Raw genomic sequence first — 21,936 nt, 5'->3', positions numbered from 1 at the left:
TGTCGACCTCTGACTCGTCACACTAACTTACTGACCAACCAGTATGTTTACTATGTATCCATGTATCTATGTATCCGCCCAGGATCGGGGCACACCTCTCAGAGTATACATACATCCCCTATGTCAAGATGGATATCTTAGTACGAACAAAATTTTCTATTCTGATATCCTACTTCAGCATGTATTTATATATATAATTATCCAATAGTCTGTTTATTGTGAAGATTTTTCATTATTCGCGATTGAACTTGAGATAAAACTACCTTGAAGTTTCATTGCAAGTGACTGAAGGAGACATAATTAGAATTGGGCAGCAGTCGTTACATCGAAGACCACAACGACCCTACCATCCACAAGACACACCTAGGGGGGGGGGGGGGTGGTAGGGGTGAGGGGCCAGCCACAACAGTTGGAGTGGTCACTAATGATTGACAACTGAAGGACCGAATTTGAGAGAAGCGGAATATTGTGGTGCAGCAGCGGGATAGGCAGTGAATAGGACCGGGACACGAGCGGGACATTGTGGGACAGAAAAGGTGGGGGGGGGGGAAGAGTCATGAATGGAACATTATGGGACGGAAACGGGACATTATGGGACGGAAACGGGACATTATGGGACGGAAACGGGACATTATGGGACGGAAACGGGACATTATGGGACGGAAACGGGACATTATGGGACGGAAACGGGACATTATGGGACGGAAACGGGACATTATGGGACGGAAACGGGACATTATGGGACGGAAACGGGACATTATGGGACGGAAACGGGACATTATGGGACGGAAACGGGACATTATGGGACGGCAACGGGACATTATGGGACGGAAACGGGACATTATGGGACGGAAACGGGACATTATGGGACGGAAACGGGACATTATGGGACGGAAACGGGACATTATGGGACGGCAACGGGACATTATGGGACGGCAACGGGACATTATGGGACGGAAACGGGACATTATGGGACGGAAACGGGACATTATGGGACGGAAACGGGACATTATGGGACGGAAACGGGACATTATGGGACGGAAACGGGACATTATGGGACGGAAACGGGACATTATGGGACGGCAACGGGACATTATGGGACGGAAACGGGACATTATGGGACGGAAACGGGACATTATGGGACGGAAACGGGACATTATGGGACGGAAACGTGACATTATGGGTCGGAAACGGGACATTATGGGACGGAAACGGGACATTACGGGACGGAAACGGGACATTATGGGACGGAAACGGGACATTATGGGTCGGAAACGGGACATTACGGGACGGAAACGGGACATAATGGGACGGAAACGGGACATTATGGGACGGAAACGGGACATTATGGGACGGAAACGGGACATTATGGGACGGAAACGTGACATTATGGGTCGGAAACGAGACATTATGGGACAGAAACGGGACATAATGGGTCGGAAACGGGACATTATGGGACGGAAACGGGACATTATGGGACGGAAACGGGACATTATGGGACGGAAACGGGACATTATGGGACGGAAACGGGACATTATGGGACGGAAACGGGACATTATGGGACGGCAACGGGACATTATGGGACGGAAACGGGACATTATGGGACGGAAACGGGACATTATGGGACGGAAACGGGACATTATGGGACGGAAACGTGACATTATGGGTCGGAAACGGGACATTATGGGACGGAAACGGGACATTACGGGACGGAAACGGGACATTATGGGACGGAAACGGGACATTATGGGTCGGAAACGGGACATTACGGGACGGAAACGGGACATAATGGGACGGAAACGGGACATTATGGGACGGAAACGGGACATTATGGGACGGAAACGGGACATTATGGGACGGAAACGTGACATTATGGGTCGGAAACGAGACATTATGGGACAGAAACGGGACATAATGGGTCGGAAACGGGACATTATGGGACGGAAACGGGACATAATGGGACGGAACGGGACATTATGGGACGGAAACGGGACATTATGGGTCGGAAACGGGACATTATGGGTCGGAAACGGGACATTATGGGTCGGAAACGGGACATTATGGGACGGAAACGGGACATAATGGGACGGAAACGGGACATTATCAGATAGGAACGGGACATTGTGGGACAGAAACGGGGCATGAATGGGACATTATGAGATAGAAACGGGTAGGACGGAAACAGGGCACAGGACGGGACATATAATTTGATGATTAAGAGGGAAGGGTCGTTGTTCCTTCTATCTCACGATGACGTGGGAAGGGGCAAGGCGTCTGACACGAGGTTGTTGTGTTGTTCATGTTGTTATGGTGGTATAGTTGTTGATGGTGGTTGTGGGGAGTGGTATAGTTGTTGATGGTGGTTGTGGGGAGTGGTATAGTTGTTGATGGTGGTTGTGGGGAGTGGTATAGTTGTTGATGGTGGTTGTGGGGAGTGGTATAGTTGTTGATGGTGGTTGTTGGGGGTGGTATTGTTGTTGATGGTGGTTGTTGGGGGTGGTATTGTTGTTGATGGTGGTTGTTGGGGGTGGTATTGTTGTTGATGGTGGTTGTGGGGGTGGTATTGTTGTTGATGGTGGTTGTGGGGGGTGGTATTGTTGTTGATGGTGGTTGTTGGGGGTGGTATTGTTGTTGATGGTGGTTGTTGGGGGTGGTATTGTTGTTGATGGTGGTTGTGGGGGTGGTATTGTTGTTGATGGTGGTTGTTGGGGGTGGTATTGTTGTTGATGGTGGTTGTTGGGGGTGGTATTGTTGTTGATGGTGGTTGTGGGGGGGGGTATAGTTGTTGATGGTTGTGGGGGGTGGTACTGTTGTTGATTGTGGTTGTGGGGGGGGGTGGTATAGTTGGTGATGGTGGTTGTTGAGGGTGGTATTGTTGGTGATGGTGGTTGTGGGGGGGGGTATAGTTGTTGATGGTTGTGGGGGGTGGTACTGTTGTTGATTGTGGTTGTGGGGGGGGGTGGTATAGTTGGTGATGGTGGTTGTTGAGGGTGGTATTGTTGGTGATGGTGGTTGTGGGGGGGGGTGGTATAGTTGGTGATGGTGGTTGTTGGGGGTGCTATAGTTGGTGATGGTGGTTGTTGGGGGTGCTATAGTTGGTGATGGTGGTTGTGGGGGGTGGTATTGTTGTTGATGGTGGTTGTGAAAAGGTTTGTGGTGGCAAAGTGGTTTTAGCGTTTTTGGCTGTGGTGGTATTGGTAGTTGTTGTGGTAGATCTGCTGGTTGTGGTACTGTTTGTGATGGTTGTGGTCGTAGTGTTGGTGGTGGTTGTGTTAGATCTGTTGGTGGTGGTGGTGTTGGTAGTGTTGGTGGTGGTTGTGTTGGTAGTGGTTGTAGTGGTAGTGTTGGTGGTGGTTGTGTTGGTAGTGTTGGTGGTGGTTGTGGTGGTAGTGTTGGTGGTGGTTGTGGTGGTAGTGTTGGTGGTGGTTGTGGTGGTAGTGTTCGTGGAGGTTGTGGTGGTAATGTTGGTGGTGGTTGTGTTGGTAGTGTTGGTGGTGGTTGAAGTGGTAGTGTTGGTGGTGGTTGAAGTGGTAGTGTTGGTGGTGGTTGTGGTGGTAGTGTTGGTGGTGGTTGTGATGGTAGTGCTGGTAGTGGTTGTAGTGGTAGTGTTAGTGTTGGTTGTGGTGGTAGTGTTGGTAGTGGTTGTGGTAGTAGTGTTGGTGGTGGTTGTGGTGGTAGTGTTGGTGGTGGCTGTGGTGGTAGTGTTGGTGGTGGTTGTGGTGGTAGTGTTGGTGGTGGTTGTAGTGGTAGTGTTAGTGTTGGTTGTGATGGAAAGTGTTGGTGGTGGTTGTGGTGGTAGTGTTGGTGGTGGTTGTGGTGGTAGTGTTGGTGGTGGTTGTGGTGGTAGTGTTGGTGGTGGTTGTGGTGGTAGTGTTGGTGATGGTTGTGGTGGTAGTGTTGGTGGTGGTTGTGGTGGTAGTGTTGGTGGTGGTTGTGGTGGTAGTGTTGGTGGTGGTTGTGGTGGTAGTGTTGGTGGTGGTTGTAGTGGTAGTGTTAGTGTTGGTTGTGATGGAAAGTGTTGGTGGTGGTTGTGGTGGTAGTGTTGGTGGTGGTTATGGTGGTAGTGTTGGTGGTGGTTGTGGTGGTAGTGTTGGTGGTGGTTGTGGTGGTAGTGTTGGTGATGGTTGTGGTGGTAGTGTTGGTGGTGGTTGTGGTGGTAGTGTTGGTGGTGGTTGTGGTGGTAGTGTTGGTGGTGGTTGTGGTGGTAGTGTTGGTGATGGTTGTGGTGGTAGTGTTGGTGGAGGTTGTGGTGGTAGTGTTGGTGGAGGTTGTGGTGGTAGTGTTGGTGATGGTTGTGGTGGTAGTGTTGGTGGAGGTTGTGGTGGTAGTGTTGGTGGAGGTTATGGTGGTAGTGTTGGTAGAGGCTGTGATGGTAGTGTTGGTGGTGGTTGTGGTGGTAGTGTTGGTGGAGGTTGTGGTGGTAGTGTTGGTGGTGGTTGTGGTGGTAGTGTTGGTGGTGGTTGTGGTGGTAGTGTTGGTGGTGGTTGTGGTGGTAGTGTTGGTGGTGGTTGTGGTGGTAGTGTTGGTGGTGGTTGTGGTGGTAGTGTTGGTGGAGGTTGTGATGGTAGTGTTGGTGGAGGTTGTGATGGTTGTATTGGTGGTGGTTGTGGTGGTAGTGTTGGTGGTGGTTGTGGTGGTAGTGTTGGTGGTGGTTGTGGTGGTAGTGTTGGTGGTGGTTGTGGTGGTAGTGTTGGTGGAGGTTGTGATGGTTGTATTGGTGGTGGTTGTGGTGGTAGTGTTGGTGGTGGTTGTGGTGGTAGTGTTGGTGGTGGTTGTGGTGGTAGTGTTGGTGGTGGTTGTGGTGGTAGTGTTGGTGGTGGTTGTGGTGGTAGTGTTGGTGGAGGTTGTGATGGTTGTATTGGTGGTGGTTGTGGTGGTAGTGTTGGTGGTGGTTGTTGTGGTAGCGTTGGTGGTGGTTGTGGTGGTAGTGTTGGTGGTGGTTGTGATGGTAGTGTTGGTGGAGGTTGTGGTGGTTGTATTGGTGGTGGTTGTTGTGGTAGTGTTGGTGGTGGTTGTATTGGTGGTGGTTGTTGTGGTAGTGTTGGTGGTGGATGTGGTGGAAGCGCCGGGTGTGTGGTGGCGTTGCTCACCCCGACAACAGCGTGGAGGACAGTTCCCCCTAACTGTGATGGGTGGCACGGGTCCTCCCTCCTGGACACAGGGGAGGACACCTACACCACCTTGAGGGCCCCCGACGGACCCCGAACTACACCGTCCGGTTGAGTTACACTTCCCTCTTGTAATCCGACCAATCCGGAAGAGTGCTTCGTCGGCTGAGAGACGTTAGTGTGGAGGAGCCAATTATTAATGGGCGCTCACCTCGCCCGGAACCCATTTCCGATATCAGCATTGCTCCAACTTTTATCTGGGCGTCAGAGACAGTGGGCGGCGGGGCTGGGGTGGGGAAAATTATGGGGAAAAGACATTTCGAAAATTTGTAAATTTTTATTTTTAAGATGGGCCACTTGACCTGCGGTGACCTGCCGTAACTAGGTCCCTGGAGCACAAGCCCTGCAGGTGACCCCAGCCCCGAGGGTCAACACGTCACTACAATAACAGTGTGACTGGGAAAGGGAGGATGAGAGACGGCACAAAATATGCGGTGTTGAACAACACTGGTGTGTGTATAATACATTAAATATAGTGACGTGAGTTTAACAATCACCTTCATGCAGAAACAATATTCTCTAACAATAACAATATAATAAGCCTCGCCTGAAGAGGTGAAATTGTGTATTTTGTGAGTCTCTCTCTTGTCATGTTGCTGTTGCTGCTGCTGTGTTCAGGCTTCCTTGTTCTGCTGCTGCTGCTGTGTTCAGGCTACCTTGTCCTGCTGCTGCTGCTGTGTTCAGGCTTCCTTGTTCTGCTGCTGCTGTGTTCAGGCTTCCTTGTCCTGCTGCTGCTGCTGTGTTCAGGCTTCCTTGTTCTGCTGCTGCTGCTTTGTTCAGGCTTCCTTGTTCTGCTGCTGCTGCTGTGTTCAGGCTACCTTGTCCTGCTGCTGTTGCTGTATTCAGGCTTCCTTGTTCTGCTGCTGCTGTGTTCAGGCTTCCTTATTCTGCTGCTGCTGCTGTGTTCAGGCTTCCTTGTTCTGCTGCTGCTGCTGTGTTCAGGCTTCCTTATTCTGCTGCTGCTGCTGTGTTCAGGCTACCTTGTCCTGCTGCTGCTGCTGCTGCTGCTGTGTTCAGGCTTCCTTGTTCTGCTGCTGCTGCTGTGTTCAGGCTTCCTTGTTCTGCTGCTGCTGCTGTGTTCAGACTTCCTTGTTCTGCTGCTGCTGCTGTGTTCAGGCTTCCTTGTCCTGCTGCTGCTGCTGTGTTCAGGCTTCCTTGCCCTGCTTGCTGATGCTGTGTTCAGGCTTCCTTGTTCTGCTGCTGCTGCTGTGTTCAGGCTTCCTTGTTCTGCTGCTGCTGCTGTGTTCAGGCTTCCTTGTTCTGCTGCTGCTGCTGTGTTCAGGCTTCCTTGTCCTGCTGCTGCTGCTGTGTTCAGGCTTCCTTGTCCTGCTGCTGTGTTCAGGCTTCCTTGTTCTGCTGCTGCTGCTGTGTTCAGGCTTCCTTGTCCTGCTGCTGCTGCTGTGTTCAGGCTTCCTTGTCCTGCTGCTGCTGCTGTGTTCAGGCTTCCTTGTCCTGCTGCTGCTGCTGTGTTCAGGCTTCCTTGTCCTGCTGCTGTGTTCAGGCTTCCTTGTTCTGCTGCTGTGTTCAGGCTTCCATGTTCTGCTGCTGTGTTCAGGCTTCCTTGTCCTGCTGCTGCTGCTGTGTTCAGGCTTCCTTGTTCTGCTGCTGTGTTCAGGCTTCCTTGTTCTGCTGCTGCTGCTGTGTTCAGGCTTCCTTGTTCTGCTGCTGCTGTGTTCAGGCTTCCTTGTTCTGCTGCTGCTGTGTCCAGGCTTCCTTGTTCTGCTGCCGCTGTGTTCAGGCTTCGTTGTTCTGTTGCTGCTGTGTTCAGCTTCCTTGTTCTGCTGCTGCTGCTGCCGCTGTGTTCAGGCTTCGTTGTTCTGTTGCTGCTGCCGCTGTGTTCAGGCTTCCTTGTTCTGCTGCTGCTGCTGCTGTGTTCAGGCTTCCTTGTTCTGCTGCTGCTGCCGCTGTGTTCAGGCTTCCTTGTTCTGCTGCTGCTGCTGCCGCTGTGTTCAGGCTTCCTTGTTCTGCTGCTGCTGCTGCTGCTGCCGCAGTGTTCAGGCTTCCTTGTTCTGCTGCTGCTGCTGCTGCCGCTGTGTTCAGCTTCCTTGTTCTGCTGCTGCTGCTGCCGCTGTGTTCAGGCTTCCTTGTTATGCTGCTGCTGCTGCTGCTGCCGCTGTGTTCAGGCTTCCTTGTTCTGCTGCTGCTGCTGCTGCTGCCGCTGTGTTCAGGCTTCCTTGTTCTGCTGCTGCTGCTGCTGCCGCTGTGTTCAGGCTTCCTTGTTCTGCTGCTGCTGCTGTGTTCAGCCTTCCTTGTTCTGCTGCTGCTGCTGCTGCCGCTGTGTTCAGCTTCCTTGTTCTGCTGCTGCTGCTGCTGCTGCTGCTGCTGCTGTGTTCAGGCTTCCTTGTTCTGCTGCTGCTCCTGTGTTCAGACTTCCTAGTTCTGCTGCTTCTGCTGCCGCTGTGTTCAGGCTTCCTTGTTCTGCTGCTGTTGCTGCTGTGTTCAGGCTTCCATGTTCTGCTGATGCAGCTGCTGTGTTCATTTAGCCACTCTTTTCCTGCTGTATTGTGTTAGTATTGTGGCTATTGTGTTAGTATTGTGACTATTGTGTTAGTATTGTGACTATTGTGTTAGTAATGTGACTATTGTGTTAGTATTGTGACTATTGTGTTAGTAATGTGGCCTGCCTCTCTGCCTCCCACCATCACCTCCCTCCCCCTGCCCCTGGGAGAGGATAGGTCCATTAAAAACTGAGACAGCTCAAATAACAGATAATGATGAAGAGATGAGTAGTATTTTTAATAAATATTTTATATCTGTATTTACTAAAGAAGAACTTAACAATATGCCTTCAGCCAAACAAGTATATGTGGGTGGGGACGAGGACAGGTTGACGAGTTTAGCAGTTACCAGGGAGGATGTTCTTAAACAAATAGTAAAACTCAAACCAAACAAATCCCCAGGGCCGGATGAAGTGTTTGCCAGGGTGCTTAAACAATGCAAAGAGGAGCTTTGCGACCCACTGTCTACAATATTTAATAAATCAATAGAGTCAGGCAGAGTGCCAGAGTCATGGAAGGTAGCTAATGTGATACCAGTTTTTAAGAAAGGAGATAGATCACTTGCGTCAAACTATCGACCAATTAGCATAACGTCTATTGTGGGAAAGTTACTTGAATCGATAATTGCAAATAAAATTCGTCTTCATCTTGAAAAACACAAATTAATAAATGAGTCGCAACATGGTTTTACAAATGGCCGTTCATGTTTAACAAATTTGCTATCTTTTTATTCCAGCATAGTTGAGGCAGTTGATAGTGGTAAGGATTGTGATGTTGTGTACCTTAACTTTAGCAAAGCTTTTGACATGAAAGACTGATTAAAAAAAATAGAGGCTCATGGTATTGGGGGTGCTATATTAAGTTGGATTAGGGCATGGCTATTCCAAAGGAAACAGAGAGTTAGTATAAATGGGGTTAAGTCAGGGTGGGAAAATGTTGCAAGTGGAGTACCTCAGGGCTCTGTCCTGGGACCTCTGTTGTTTATAATATATATCAATGATTTAGATTCAGGTTTGAGTAGCAACATTTGCAAATTTGCCGATGAAACAAAATCGGCAAGGAAATTAACACGGAAGAAGACTCACTATCACTTCAAGTTGATCTAAAATTTTGAAATGGTCAAAGGATTGGCAGATGCAGTTTAATGCTGGTAAATGTAAAGTTTTGAGGTTAGGTAATGATGATAGAGTTACAAGATACGAGCTAGATAGTGTTGAGATTGCGAAGTCGGTTTGCGAAAGGGATCTGGGAGTTATGATAAGTAAGAATTTAAAACAAACGGACCAATGCATGAATGTTCGTAATAAGGCGAATAGGACACTTGGATTTATTAATCGAAGCGTTAGTAACAAGACACCTGGTGTGGTTCTTAAGCTATATCTTGCTCTGGTTAGGCCCCATTCAGATTATGCAGTTCAGTTTTGGTCGCCGTACTATAGAATGGATATAAATTCACTTAAACGTGTCCAACGTAGGATGACTAAGTTAATTCCCCAAATTAGAATTCTTTCGTACGAAGAAAGATTAACAAAGCTTAAGTTGCATTCACTGGAAAGGCGAAGAGTTAGGGGTGACATGATAGAGGTTTACAAGTGGATGAATGGACATAACAAAGGAGATATTAATAGGGTATTAAAAGTATCAATACAAGACAGAACACGAAACAATGGGTATAAATTGGATAAGTTTAGATTTAGGAAAGACTTGGGTAAATACTGGTTCAGTAACAGGGTTGTTGATTTGTGGAACCAATTACCGCGTAACGTGCTGGAGGTGGGGTCCCTCGATTGTTTCAAGCGCGGGTTGGACAAGTATATGAGTGAAATTGGGTGGTTATAGATAGGAGCTGCCTCGTATGGGCCAATAGGCCTTCTGCAGTTACCTTTGTTCTTATGTTCTTGTGTGTTCTTGTGTTCTTGCCGCCCCATCACCTCCCCCTGCCCCCCAACACAACATTAGTCCTCGTTGCCTGGCACTCTCCCCTCGTTCAGTGCCGTCGGTGTGCTAATTACCATGAGTGCCGCCCTCTTGCCTAGCTATACCGGCTCTCATACACTAGTCACTCACATTTTCTCTTCCTTCTCTTCTTCCCCTGTTTCTCTATTTCCTTTGCCCCTCTCTTTCCCAGTATCTGTTTTACCTTTGGCTCTTTCCCCTCTGTTACTGTTCTTCCCTTGCCACGCCTCTCTCTCTCTCTCTCTGCATCTGTTTCTCCTTTTGCCGAATGTAAGCAGTGAGTAGTGTTCAATGGAGAATCATTCAAGTAAGACTATTATAAATCTGTATAACTGATGACAAGAACAGGGCTCAAGTTCAGGTTACTCGTTTGTACTTCTTTGGGGTAATTTTCTTACCTTGGACTTCAGCCTTCTTTCAGTTGTCAAAGTTAAGGTAGAGTGTGAGTGTGTGTCCTGGGGCTCAGGGGGGCGCACGTAGCTGCCACGAATGTGCAAGAACACATCCACAGCGGAGCATTCATATGAGGGTTCGAACCTATTCGTTGAGTGTTCCGAGACGCAGTCTAGTCCACTGTACAAGGCAGCCTCTGCTACCTGTAGAAATTGATCCCATCTGCCCATCATGGGAGACTTCAATCACGGAAAGATAGACTGGGAGAACAAGGAACCGCATGGAGGAGAGGATACATGGAGAGCCAAACTAATGGAGGTGGTGACAAGAAACATTCTAAGCCAACATGTCAGGGAACACACTAGGAAACGATGAACCAGCGAGACTCGACCTAGTCTTCACTCTGAACGACTCCGACATAAGGAAAATCGGCTATGAGGCCCCAGTACAAATGAGCGACCACAGTGCACTGGCGTTTGAGTATCTGATTGAGGAAGGGTTATTGAACTCGAGGAGGGGAACTGAAAACAAAAAACTGGCATTCCGAAAGGGAAACTATGAGGAATTAAGAAAATTCCTAACAGATATAACATGGAAAACAGAGCTCAGGGGAAAGACGGCCCAACACATGATGAACTTCATCACGCAGAAGTGCAAGGACGCAGCGAACAAGTTTGTCCCAGTCCAAAAGGAAACCAATGAAATGAAGATGAGAAACCCATGGTTTAATCAGAGATGTAGGCTAGCTAAGCAGCAAAGTAAAAGGGCATGGAGAAACTATAGTAATAACAGGACACTTGAGAGCAGAGAAAGATACCAGAGTGCCAGGAATGAATATGTCAGGAAGAGAAGATTGACTAGAAGTGTTTACTAGAGTTGGATGTGACGAAGGCTATAGGCCCAGATGAAATCTCCCCTTGGATACTAAAGGAAGGAGCAGAAGCACTGTGCCTGCCACTCTCCATAGTGTATAACAAATCACTGGCAACAGGGGAACTGCCAGAAATTTGGAAGGCAGCTAACATAGTCCCGATATACAAGAAAGGGGATAGACAGGAGGCACTGAACTACAGGCCAGTGTCCCTAACCTGCACACCATGCAAGCTGATGGAGAAGATTTTTTTTTTTTTTATCTTGAGCGAAGAAAGCTAGTGGAACATCTGGAGTGAAAGAACTTTGTAACACAGCATCAACATGGGTTCAGAGATGGCAAGTCCTGCCTCGCAGGACTAATTGAATTCTACGACCAGGCAACAAAACTCAGGCAAGAAAGAGAAGGATGGGCAAACTGCATATTTTTGGATTGTCAAAAAGCCTTTGACACAGTATCACACAAGAGGCTAGTGAAAAAGCTGGAGATGCAGGCTGGAGTGAAAGGGAAGGTACTTCGTTGGATAAAGGAGTACCTAAGTAACAGAAGACAACGAGTCACTGAGAGGGGTGAGGTCTCAGATTGGCGTGACGTCACAAGTGGAGTCCCGCAGGGGTCAGTCCTTGGACCAATACTTATTCTGACATATGTAAATGATCTCCCAGAGGGTATAGAATCGTTTCTCTCAATGTTTGCTGATGATGCAAAAATTATGAGGAGGATTGAAACAGAGGATGATAGTAGGAGGCTACAGGACGACCTAGACAGACTGAGTGAATGGTTCAACAAATGACTGCTAAAGTTTAACCCGAGTAAATGCAAAGTAATGAAACTAGGCGGTGGAAACAGGAGGCCAGACACAGGATACAAAATAGGAGATGAAGTACTTAATGAAACGGAAAGAGAGAAAGATCTAGGAATTGATATCACACCAAAGTTGTCTCCTGAAGCCCACATAAAGAGAATTACGTCTGCGGCATATGCGAAGCTGGCTAACATCAGAACAGCGTTTAGGAACCTGTGTAAGGAATCATTTAGAATCTTGTACACCACATACGTAAGACCAATCCTGGAGTATGCGGCCCCAGCATGGAGCCCGTACCTTGTCATGCACAAGACGAAGCTGGAAAAAGTTCAGAGGTATGCCACTAGACTAGTACCCTGGAAACACAAACCGAAACTGTCTCTATTTTCCGCTTGTTACAACTTGTAATAAAGTTGTTACATCTTGGCTTAACGTGTTTATGACGTATTAGACCGTTGTTACAACTTGTTATATTGGTTGTTATAACTGGTTAGGAGGTGTTAAAACTTGTTCGAACGTTGTACCAACGTTGTAGTTTCGGTGTGTGTTTGGCGGGTATTCAACACTGGTGGTACGCGAACAAGGGGACACAGGTGGAAACTGAGTACCCAAATGAGCCACAGGGACGTTAGAAAGAACTTTTTCAGTGTCAGAGTAGTTAACAGGTGGAATGCATTAGGCAGTGATGTGGTGGAGGCTGACTCCATACACAGTGTAATGTAGATATGATAGAGCCCAGTAGGCTCAGGAATCTCTACACCTGTTGATTGACAGTTGAGAGGCGGGACCAAAGAGACAAGGCGTCAACACCCGCAAACACAACTAGGTGAGTACACTCATACTCACACACACACACACACACACACACACACACACACACAAACACACACACACACACACACACACACACACACACACACACACACAAGATGACCTGGATAGACTGAGTGAATGGTCCAACAAATGGCTGTTGAAGTTCAACCCGAGTAAATGCAAAGTAATGAAACTAAGCAGTGGAAACAGGAGGCCAGGCACAGGATACAGAATAGGAGATGAAGTACTTAATGGAACAGACAGAGAGAAAGATCTAGGAGTTGATATCACACCAAACCTGTCTCCTGAAGCCCACATAAAGAGAATAACGTCTGCGGCATATGCGAGGCTGGCTAACATCAGAACGGCGTTCAGGAACCTGTGTAAGGAATCATTCCGAATCTTGTACACCACATGTGTAAGACCAATCCTGGAGTATGCGGCCCCAGCATGGAGCCCGTACGTTGTCAAGCACAAGACGAAGCTGGAAAAAGTCCAAAGGTATGCTACTAGACTAGTCCCAGAACTAAGAGGCATGAGTTATGAGGAAAGGCTACGGGAAATGCACCTTACGACACTGGAAGACAGAAGAGTAAGGGGGGACATGATCACAACCTACAAAATCCTCAGGGGAATCGACCGGGTAAACAAGGAGGAAATATTCAACAATGGTGGGACGCGAACAAGGGGACACAGGTGGAAGCTGAGTACCCAAATGAGCCACAGAGACGTTAGAAAGAACTTTTTCAGTGTCAGAGTAGTTAGTAAATGGAATGCATTAGGAAGTGATGTGGTGGAGGCTGATTCCATACACAGTTTCAAATGTAGATATGATAGAGCCCAATAGGCTCAGGAATCTGTACACCAGTTGATTGACGGTTGAGAGGCGGGACCAAAGAGCCAGAGCTCAACCCCCGCAAGCACAATTAGGTGAGTACAATTAGGTGAATTAGGTGAGTACACACACACACACTGTGCTCCTCAGGTGCCAAGTTTGGAGTTATATAAACTCTGAGAGCTTTCTCATTTCCTATTTCAATAAGTGTTTTGCACTTTATCTTGAACTGTTTATATGGCTTTCTTTCTCTCACTCCTATCCACATTACTTTGCATTTATCTGGGTTGAAGTCTAGCAGCCATCTTTCTGGTCAATTCAGTAGAGCATCCATATCACCCTTTAGTTACTTGCAGTTTCAGCTAGTGTGGCGTGGGGTAACTGTCCTCTGGTCTGTCATTGAGGGGCCTTTCTGTCTCTCTGCCCGTCAGCGGACGTCTCTCGATCTGACTGTCCCGATAAGACTTGTCTCTGCTGTCATTCACGTTATCTATTTTCCTTCCCACATGATCCTGTCTGGCGTAGTTCGTATGCCAGCCAGGCTGCCTGTCAGCCAGCCAACCTGCCTGTCAACCTGCCAGCCAGGCAGCCAGCCTCTCAGTGAGGTATTAAGCAACCCGTCAATTTTACAGCCACCTCTACATGTCTAGTTAACGATATTCACACGACAAAAATACCAACATCAACTAACCTTGATGACACATTCATTTCATCACAGCGCCGACTAATACCGCTTTTGAAACCCAACTGTTAATTCTCTCGTCAAAAATAATGTTGGGAAAAATATGATGTTTTGCAGCGTGTCTTTATGAGGGGCGGCGACCAGGGCTGGTGGCCAACACGACAGGCATAACACCTATTTTTACTGTTATTCACAAGATAATGCGATTTAATTACACCCGATTCAATATATTATATTTAATAGTATATTATCATATATATATATATATATATATATATATATATATATATATATATATATATATATATATATATATATATATATATATATGTCGTACCTAGTAGCCAGAACTCACTTTTTGGCCTACTATGCAAGGCCCGATTTGCCTAATAAGCCAAGTTTTCCTGAATTAATATATTTTTTCTATTTTTTTCTTATGAAATGATAAAGCTACCCATTTCATTATGTATGAGGTCAATTTTTTTTTATTGGAGTTAAAATTAACGTAGATATATGACCGAACCTAACAAACCCTACCTAACCTAACCTAACCTATCTTTGTAGGTTATGTTAGGTTAGGTAGCCGAAAAAGGTAGGTTAGGTTAGGTTAGGTAGGTTAGGTAGTCGAAAAACAATTAATTCATGAAAACTTGGCTTATTAGGCAAATCGGGCCTTGCATAATAGGCTGAGAAGTGAGTTCTGGCTACTAGGTACGACATTATATATATATATATATATATATATATATATATATATATATATATATATATATATATATCATTCATCTGGGCACTCGGTGACTCGAACCACCGATCAAGATGAGGCAGTCAAGGGGGCGATAGGGTGAGGGATTGGGCAAAGGAGGATGGAAGAGACCCGGGTGCAGCCGGGTACACCTTATATGCATAAAAAAGAACATGAACGTCTGTTAGAGGCTGGAGGGCATGGGGGGAGGGGGGAGAGGGAGGGAAATGGGAAAATAGGAGAAAAGTGAAAGGGGAAGATGTTCGGACAAGGGGGGGGGGGATGTAGAGAGGGAAAAAAAAGGATGGAATCGGGGGAAGGAGGAGACAGATTACCCCGGGCACCGCCGGGTACCTCATGACCCTTCTCTAGGCATGTACAGAGCCAGTTATCTTCATCAGTCCGCAAGGTAAACAGTGCTACATCTCGCCGGAGTACCAGTGGACTCTCCACAAGGTCTGCTGCTGCCCAACTGTTACGTGGGCGTCCTCCACGAGTCTTCAGAAGCACCAGCACACCAAGAGTACACCGCCGGTATAGTGACGAGGCTTTTGTAATAGTAGAAGGCCCAGAAGAACTTCAAGACACAACAAACCATTTAGAGAGTCACAGCTCCCATTTAAGAGCTCCACCGTGTACACACAGCCCACAAACACAGCATTATGGCTGAATAGACAGCATGCATACATGCCCTCAAAGATATAAAGCCAGTGTCCTTATATTCGTGTAGCCCTCAGCCACTGCTGGGAGTGGAGCAACGAGAGAAGGGAGTTTAAAAATACATCACAAGAGCAAGGTGATGACCAGCGGCTAATGTAACCACGCGATCACCACTACTCTCACACCACACCCAGACTGTGGTATAATACTCAACCAAGAACAGAACCTACACCACCTCAATTAAATATTACAAGTCCACAATGCATAGTGAACATAAGAGAGGAGAGAATAATGAAACAAATAGTTCGTAATGTCGTACACCTGCCCCCATGATGGGTATATGTACACCTGCCCCCCATGATGGGTATATGTACACCTGCCCCCCATGATGGGTATATGTACACCTGCCCCCCATGATGGGTATATGTACACCTGCCCCCATGATGGGTATATGTACACCTGCCCCCATGATGGGTATATGTACACCTGCCCCCCATGATGGGTATATGTACACCTGCCCCCATGATGGGTATATGTACACCTGCCCCCATGATGGGTATATGTACACCTGCCCCCATGATGGGTATATGTACACCTGCCCCCATGATGTGTATATGTACACCTGCCCCCATGATGGGTATATGTACACCTGCCCCCATGATGGGTATATGTACACCTGCCCCCATGATGGGTATATGTACACCTGCCCCCATGATGGGTATATGTACACCTGCCCCCATGATGGGTATATGTACACCTGCCCCCATGATGGGTATATGTACACCTGCCCCCATGATGGGTATATGTACACCTGCCCCCATGATGGGTATATGTACACCTGCCCCCATGATGTGTATATGTACACCTGCCCCCATGATGGGTATATGTACACCTGCCCCCATGATGTGTATATGTACACCTGCCCCCATGATGGGTATATGTACACCTGCCCCCCATGATGTGTATATGTACACCTGCCCCCCATGATGTGTATATGTACACCTGCCCCCCATGATGTCTATATGTACACCTGCCCCCATGATGGGTATATGTACACCTGCCCCCCATGATGTGTATATGTACATCTGCCCCCCATGACGTATACATGTACACCTGCCCCATTGAAGGATGTAACCTTCAATGTCAGTACCTGGTTGTGACATCACCCAAGCTCACCTGGCGTCTAATCTGACATCTTCAATCAGTGCTCTTATCAATGACATGAGAGACGTCCATGACATCACCTTAACAAGAGACACCAACCTAATGATGACCTCACTGTCCAGAACCTCATCCCCATGATGTCACTTGAGTTCCTAATGCCCCATCATCACTGGGAATGGAACAGAACCTTCCCACTTCCCCTACAGTCACCTAGTTTCCCTCTGTCCAACACCTGACACATTTGTGTAATCACAATTTTCATTGGCCCATCGCCTGAATTTGCAACTGACGTTTAATACGTGTAATATATTATAATCCGCTTAATTTTCTATTAATCATACTTTGCCCACAGTAGCAGAAAACAGGTGAATCTCCCACACCTTCACAGGTTTTCTTGAAGCCAACGGGAGACTATTATATTTATTATTGCTGTAATGTTTTTCGATGCTCAGTTGTTCTCGCTGGCTCAACCCGCATGTCAAGGGGGAATTATTATATATTATAACTGATTTCTGTGAGAGAGAGAGAGAGAGAGAGAGAGAGAGAGAGAGAGAGAGAGAGAGAGAGAGAGAGAGAGAGAGAGAGAGAGAGAGAGAGAGAGAGAGAGAGAGAGAGAGAGAGAGAGAGAGAGAGAGAGAGAGAGAGAGAGAGAGGCAGGCATAGCAAAAAACAACAAAGACAGAGTGATACAGAATGAGACAGACACAGAAAGATAGAGACACAGACACATTGAAACAGAGATACACAGAAAGTTCTACAGAAAGACCCGGTCGACCAGGGAAAAAGATAAGTAGACAGAGAAAAACTTAGAGACAGAGAGACAACAGAGACACACGGGCAGAGACAGAGTCTGAGACAGGGAGACAAGGGACGAGTGCGAGGGACGGGGATGTTTGAAAGGACAGACAAGGGAAAGAGAGAGTGGGAGATAGGTGGGAGAGGCAGAGGATGTGGTAAGAGGGAAAGGAGAGTAAAGGAGAAGTGAGAGAAGGCGAGAGATGTGGGAGGAAGAGTGTTATCTTAACGTTCTCTTATTAGGATGATTTCGGGGCTTAGCGTTCCCGCGGCCCGGTCTTCGACCAGGCCTCATTTTTTGTTACACACCCCCAGGAAGCAGCCCGTAGCAACTGTTTAACTCCCAGGTACCTATTTACTGCTAGGTAACAGGGGCATCAGGTTGAAAGACACTCTTCCCATTTGTTTCCGCCTCCGCCGGGGATCGAACCCGAGACATTAGGACTACGAATTCCAAGCTCTGTCCACTCAGCTGTCAGGCCCCTTGTCAGGGTGGAAAGGGGAAAAGAGGTGTGGGAAGGGGAGAGGGAGGAAGAGTAAGTGACAAGCAACACACACACGGAACAGTAACAATGAACGGGAACATAAGGAGTATATATAGAAACACTATGAACTTTAAAACAATGAACAGCAACAAAAGGAACAGCAGCACAAGAAACACAATCAGCAGCAACACATGCAGCAGCAACACATGCAGCAGCAACACGATCAGCAGCAACACAAGCAGCAGCAACACATGCAGCAGCAACAACATCTGCAGCAGCAACACAAGCAGCAGCAGCAACACGATCAGCAGCAACACAAGCAGCAGCAACAACACCTGCAGCAACAACACCTGCAGCAGCAACACAAGCAGCAGCAACACAAGCAGCAGCAACACAATCAGCAGCAACACAAGCAGCAGCAACACGATCATCAGCAACAACACCTGCAGCAGCAACACAATCAGCAGCAACAACACCTGCAGCAGCAACACAAGCAGCAGCAACACGATCAGCAGCAACACAATCAGCAGCAACACAATCAGCAGCAACAACACAAGCAGCAGCAACACAATCAGCAGCAACAACACCTGCAGCAGCAACACAATCAGCAGCAACACAAGCAGCAACAACACATGCAGCAACAACACCTGCAGCAACAACACCTGCAGCAACAACACATGCAGCAACAACACAAGCAGCAACAACACCTGCAGCAGCAACACAAGCAGCAGCAACACGATCAGCAGCAACACAAGCAGCAGCAACACGATCAGCAGCAACACAATCAGCAGCAACAACACCTGCAGCAGCAACACAAGCAGCAGCAACACAAGCAACAGCAACACAAGCAGCAGCAACACCTGCAGCAACAACACCTGCAGCAGCAACACAAGCAGCAGCAACACAAGCAGCTGCAACACAAGCAACAGCAACACAATCAGCAGCAACACCTGCAGCAACAACACATGCAGCAACAACACCTGCAGCAACAACACATGCAGCAACAACACATGCAGCAACAACACATGCATCAACAACACAAGCAGCAACAACACCTGCAGCAACAACACCTGCAGCAACAACACATGCAGCAACAACACATGCAGCAACAACACAAGCAGCAACAACACCTGCAGCAGCAACACAAGCAGCAGCAACACAAGCAGCAGCAACACCTGCAGCAGCAACACATGCAGCAACAACACAAGCAGCAACAACACAAGCAGCAACAACACCTGCAGCAACAACACCTGCAGCAACAACACAAGCAGCAACAACACAAGCAGCAACAACACAAGCAGCAACAACACAAGCAGCAACAACACCTGCAGCAACAACACAAGCAGCAACAACACCTGCAGCAACAACACATGCAGCAACAACACAAGCAGCAACAACACAAGCAGCAACAACACAAGCAGCAACAACACATGCAGCAACAACACAAGCAGCAACAACACATGCAGCAACAACACAAGCAGCAACAACACAAGCAGCAACAACACAAACAGCAACAACACATGCTGCAACAACACCTGCAGCAACAACACATGCAGCAACAACACAAGCAGCAACAACACATGCAGCAACAACACATGCAGCAACAACACATGCAGCAACAACACAAGCAGCAACAACACAAGCAGCAACAACACAAGCAGCAACAACACATGCAGCAACAACACCTGCAGCAACAACACATGCAGCAACAACACAAGCAGCAACAACACAAGCAGCAACAACACAAGCAGCAACAACACATGCAGAAACAATACCTGCAGCAACAACACAAGCAGCAACAACACAAGCAGCAACAACACCTGCAGCAACAACACAAGCAGCAACAACACAAGCAGCAACAACACCTGCAGCAACAACACCTGCAGCAACAACTCCTGCAGCAACAACACATGCAGCAACAACACAAGCAGCAACAACACCTGCAGCAGCAACACAAGCAGCAGCAACACCTGCAGCAGCAACACATGCAGCAACAACACAAGCACCAACAACACCTGCAGCAACAACACATGCAGCAACAACACCTGCAGCAACAACACAAGCAGCAACAACACAAGCAGCAACAACACAAGCAGCAACAACACAAGCAGCAACAACACCTGCAGCAACAACACAAGCAGCAACAACACCTGCAGCAACAACACATGCAGCAACAACACAAGCAGCAACAACACAAGCAGCAACAACACAAGCAGCAACAACACATGCAGCAACAACACAAGCAGCAACAACACATGCAGCAACAACACAAGCAGCAACAACACAAGCAGCAACAACACATGCTGCAACAACACCTGCAGCAACAACACATGCAGCAACAACACAAGCAGCAACAACACATGCAGCAACAACACATGCAGCAACAACACATGCAGCAACAACACAAGCAGCAACAACACAAGCAGCAACAACACAAGCAGCAACAACACATGCAGCAACAACACCTGCAGCAACAACACATGCAGCAACAACACAAGCAGCAACAACACAAGCAGCAAAAACACAAGCAGCAACAACACATGCAGAAACAATACCTGCAGCAACAACACAAGCAGCAACAACACAAGCAGCAACAACACCTGCAGCAACAACACAAGCAGCAACAACACAAGCAGCAACAACACCTGCAGCAACAACACCTGCAGCAACAACTCCTGCAGCAACAACACATGCAGCAACAACACCTGCAGCAGCAACACAAGCAGCAGCAACACCTGCAGCAGCAACACATGCAGCAACAACACAAGCACCAACAACACCTGCAGCAACAACACATGCAGCAACAACACCTGCAGCAACAACACAAGCAGCAACAACACAAGCAGCAACAACACAAGCAGCAACAACACAAGCAGCAACAACACAAGCAGCAACAACACAAGCAGCAACAACACATGCAGAAACAATACCTGCAGCAACAACACAAGCAGCAACAACACAAGCAGCAACAACACATGCAGAAACAATACCTGCAGCAACAACACAAGCAGCAACAACACCTGCAGTAACAACACAAGCAGCAACAACACAAGCAGCAACAACACATGCAGCAACAACACATGCAGCAACAACACCTGCAGCAACAACACATGCAGCAGCAACACCTGCAGCAGCAACACCTGCAGCAACAACACATGCAGCAACAACACCTGCAGCAACAACACCTGCAGCAACAACACAAGCAGCAACAACACATGCAGCAACAACGCCTGCAGCAACAACACCTGCAGCAACAAAACCTGCAGCAACAACACAAGCAGCAACAACACAAGCAGCAACAACACCTGCAGGAACAACACATGCAGCAACAACACAAGCAGCAACAACACCTGCAGCAACAACACAAGCAGCAACAACACATGCAGCAACAACACATGCAGCAACAACACCTGCAGCAGCAACACCTGCAGCAACAACACATGCAGCAACAACACCTGCAGCAGCAACACAAGCAGCAACAACACCTGCAGCAACAACACCTGCAGCAGCAACACCTGCAGCAACAACACCTGCAGCAACAACACCTGCAGCAGCAACACAAGCAGCAGCAACACAAGCAGCAGCAACACAAGCAGCAACAACACCTGCAGCAGCAACACAATCAGCAGCAACAACACCTGCAGCAGCAACACAAGCAGCAGCAACACGATCAGCAGCAACACAATCAGCAGCAACACAATCAGCAGCAACAACACAAGCAACAGCAACACAATCAGCAGCAACACAATCAGCAGCAGCAACACCTGCAGCAGCAACACAAGCAGCAACAACACAAGCAGCAGCAACACAAGCAGCAGCAACACAATCAGCAGCAACACAAGCAGCAGCAACACGATCAGCAGCAACACAAGCAGCAGCAACACGATCAGCAGCAACACAAGTAGCAGCAACACCTGCAGCAACAACACCTGCAGCAGCAACACAAGCAGCAGCAACACAAGCAGCAGCAACACAAGCAACAGCAACACAAGTAGCAGCAACACCTGCAGCAACAACACATGCAGCAACAACACCTGCAGCAACAACACATGCAGCAATAACACAA

The 21,936-nt window shown here is 47.9% G+C and overlaps 2 protein-coding genes across 2 annotated transcripts in view; one reads left to right on the top strand and one right to left on the bottom strand.

Moving 5' to 3' along the window:
- Window positions 1-570: 570 nt before the first annotated feature.
- On the top strand, window positions 571-2,082 carry LOC138351137 (golgin subfamily A member 6-like protein 7). Its single transcript, XM_069302771.1, has one exon. The coding sequence runs from the start codon at window positions 571-573 to the stop codon at window positions 2,080-2,082; it is 1,512 nt and encodes a 503-aa protein (XP_069158872.1).
- A 4,062-nt stretch (window positions 2,083-6,144) lies between these two features.
- The window catches only part of LOC138351136 (mucin-22-like), a 29,884-nt gene continuing 14,092 nt past the window's right edge, over window positions 6,145-21,936 (bottom strand). The window contains exon 6 of the mRNA XM_069302770.1: window positions 6,145-7,236. Coding sequence (XP_069158871.1) covers window positions 6,145-7,236 — 1,092 coding nt within the window. The remainder of the gene's footprint in view (window positions 7,237-21,936) is intronic.

This window comes from Procambarus clarkii, chromosome 48, assembly GCF_040958095.1.
Source record: "Procambarus clarkii isolate CNS0578487 chromosome 48, FALCON_Pclarkii_2.0, whole genome shotgun sequence".
In the NCBI taxonomy this organism is placed as follows: domain Eukaryota; kingdom Metazoa; phylum Arthropoda; class Malacostraca; order Decapoda; family Cambaridae; genus Procambarus; species Procambarus clarkii.
The sequence above is the reverse complement of the archived record's forward strand: the minus strand, read 5'-3'. Positions and strand labels throughout refer to the sequence as shown.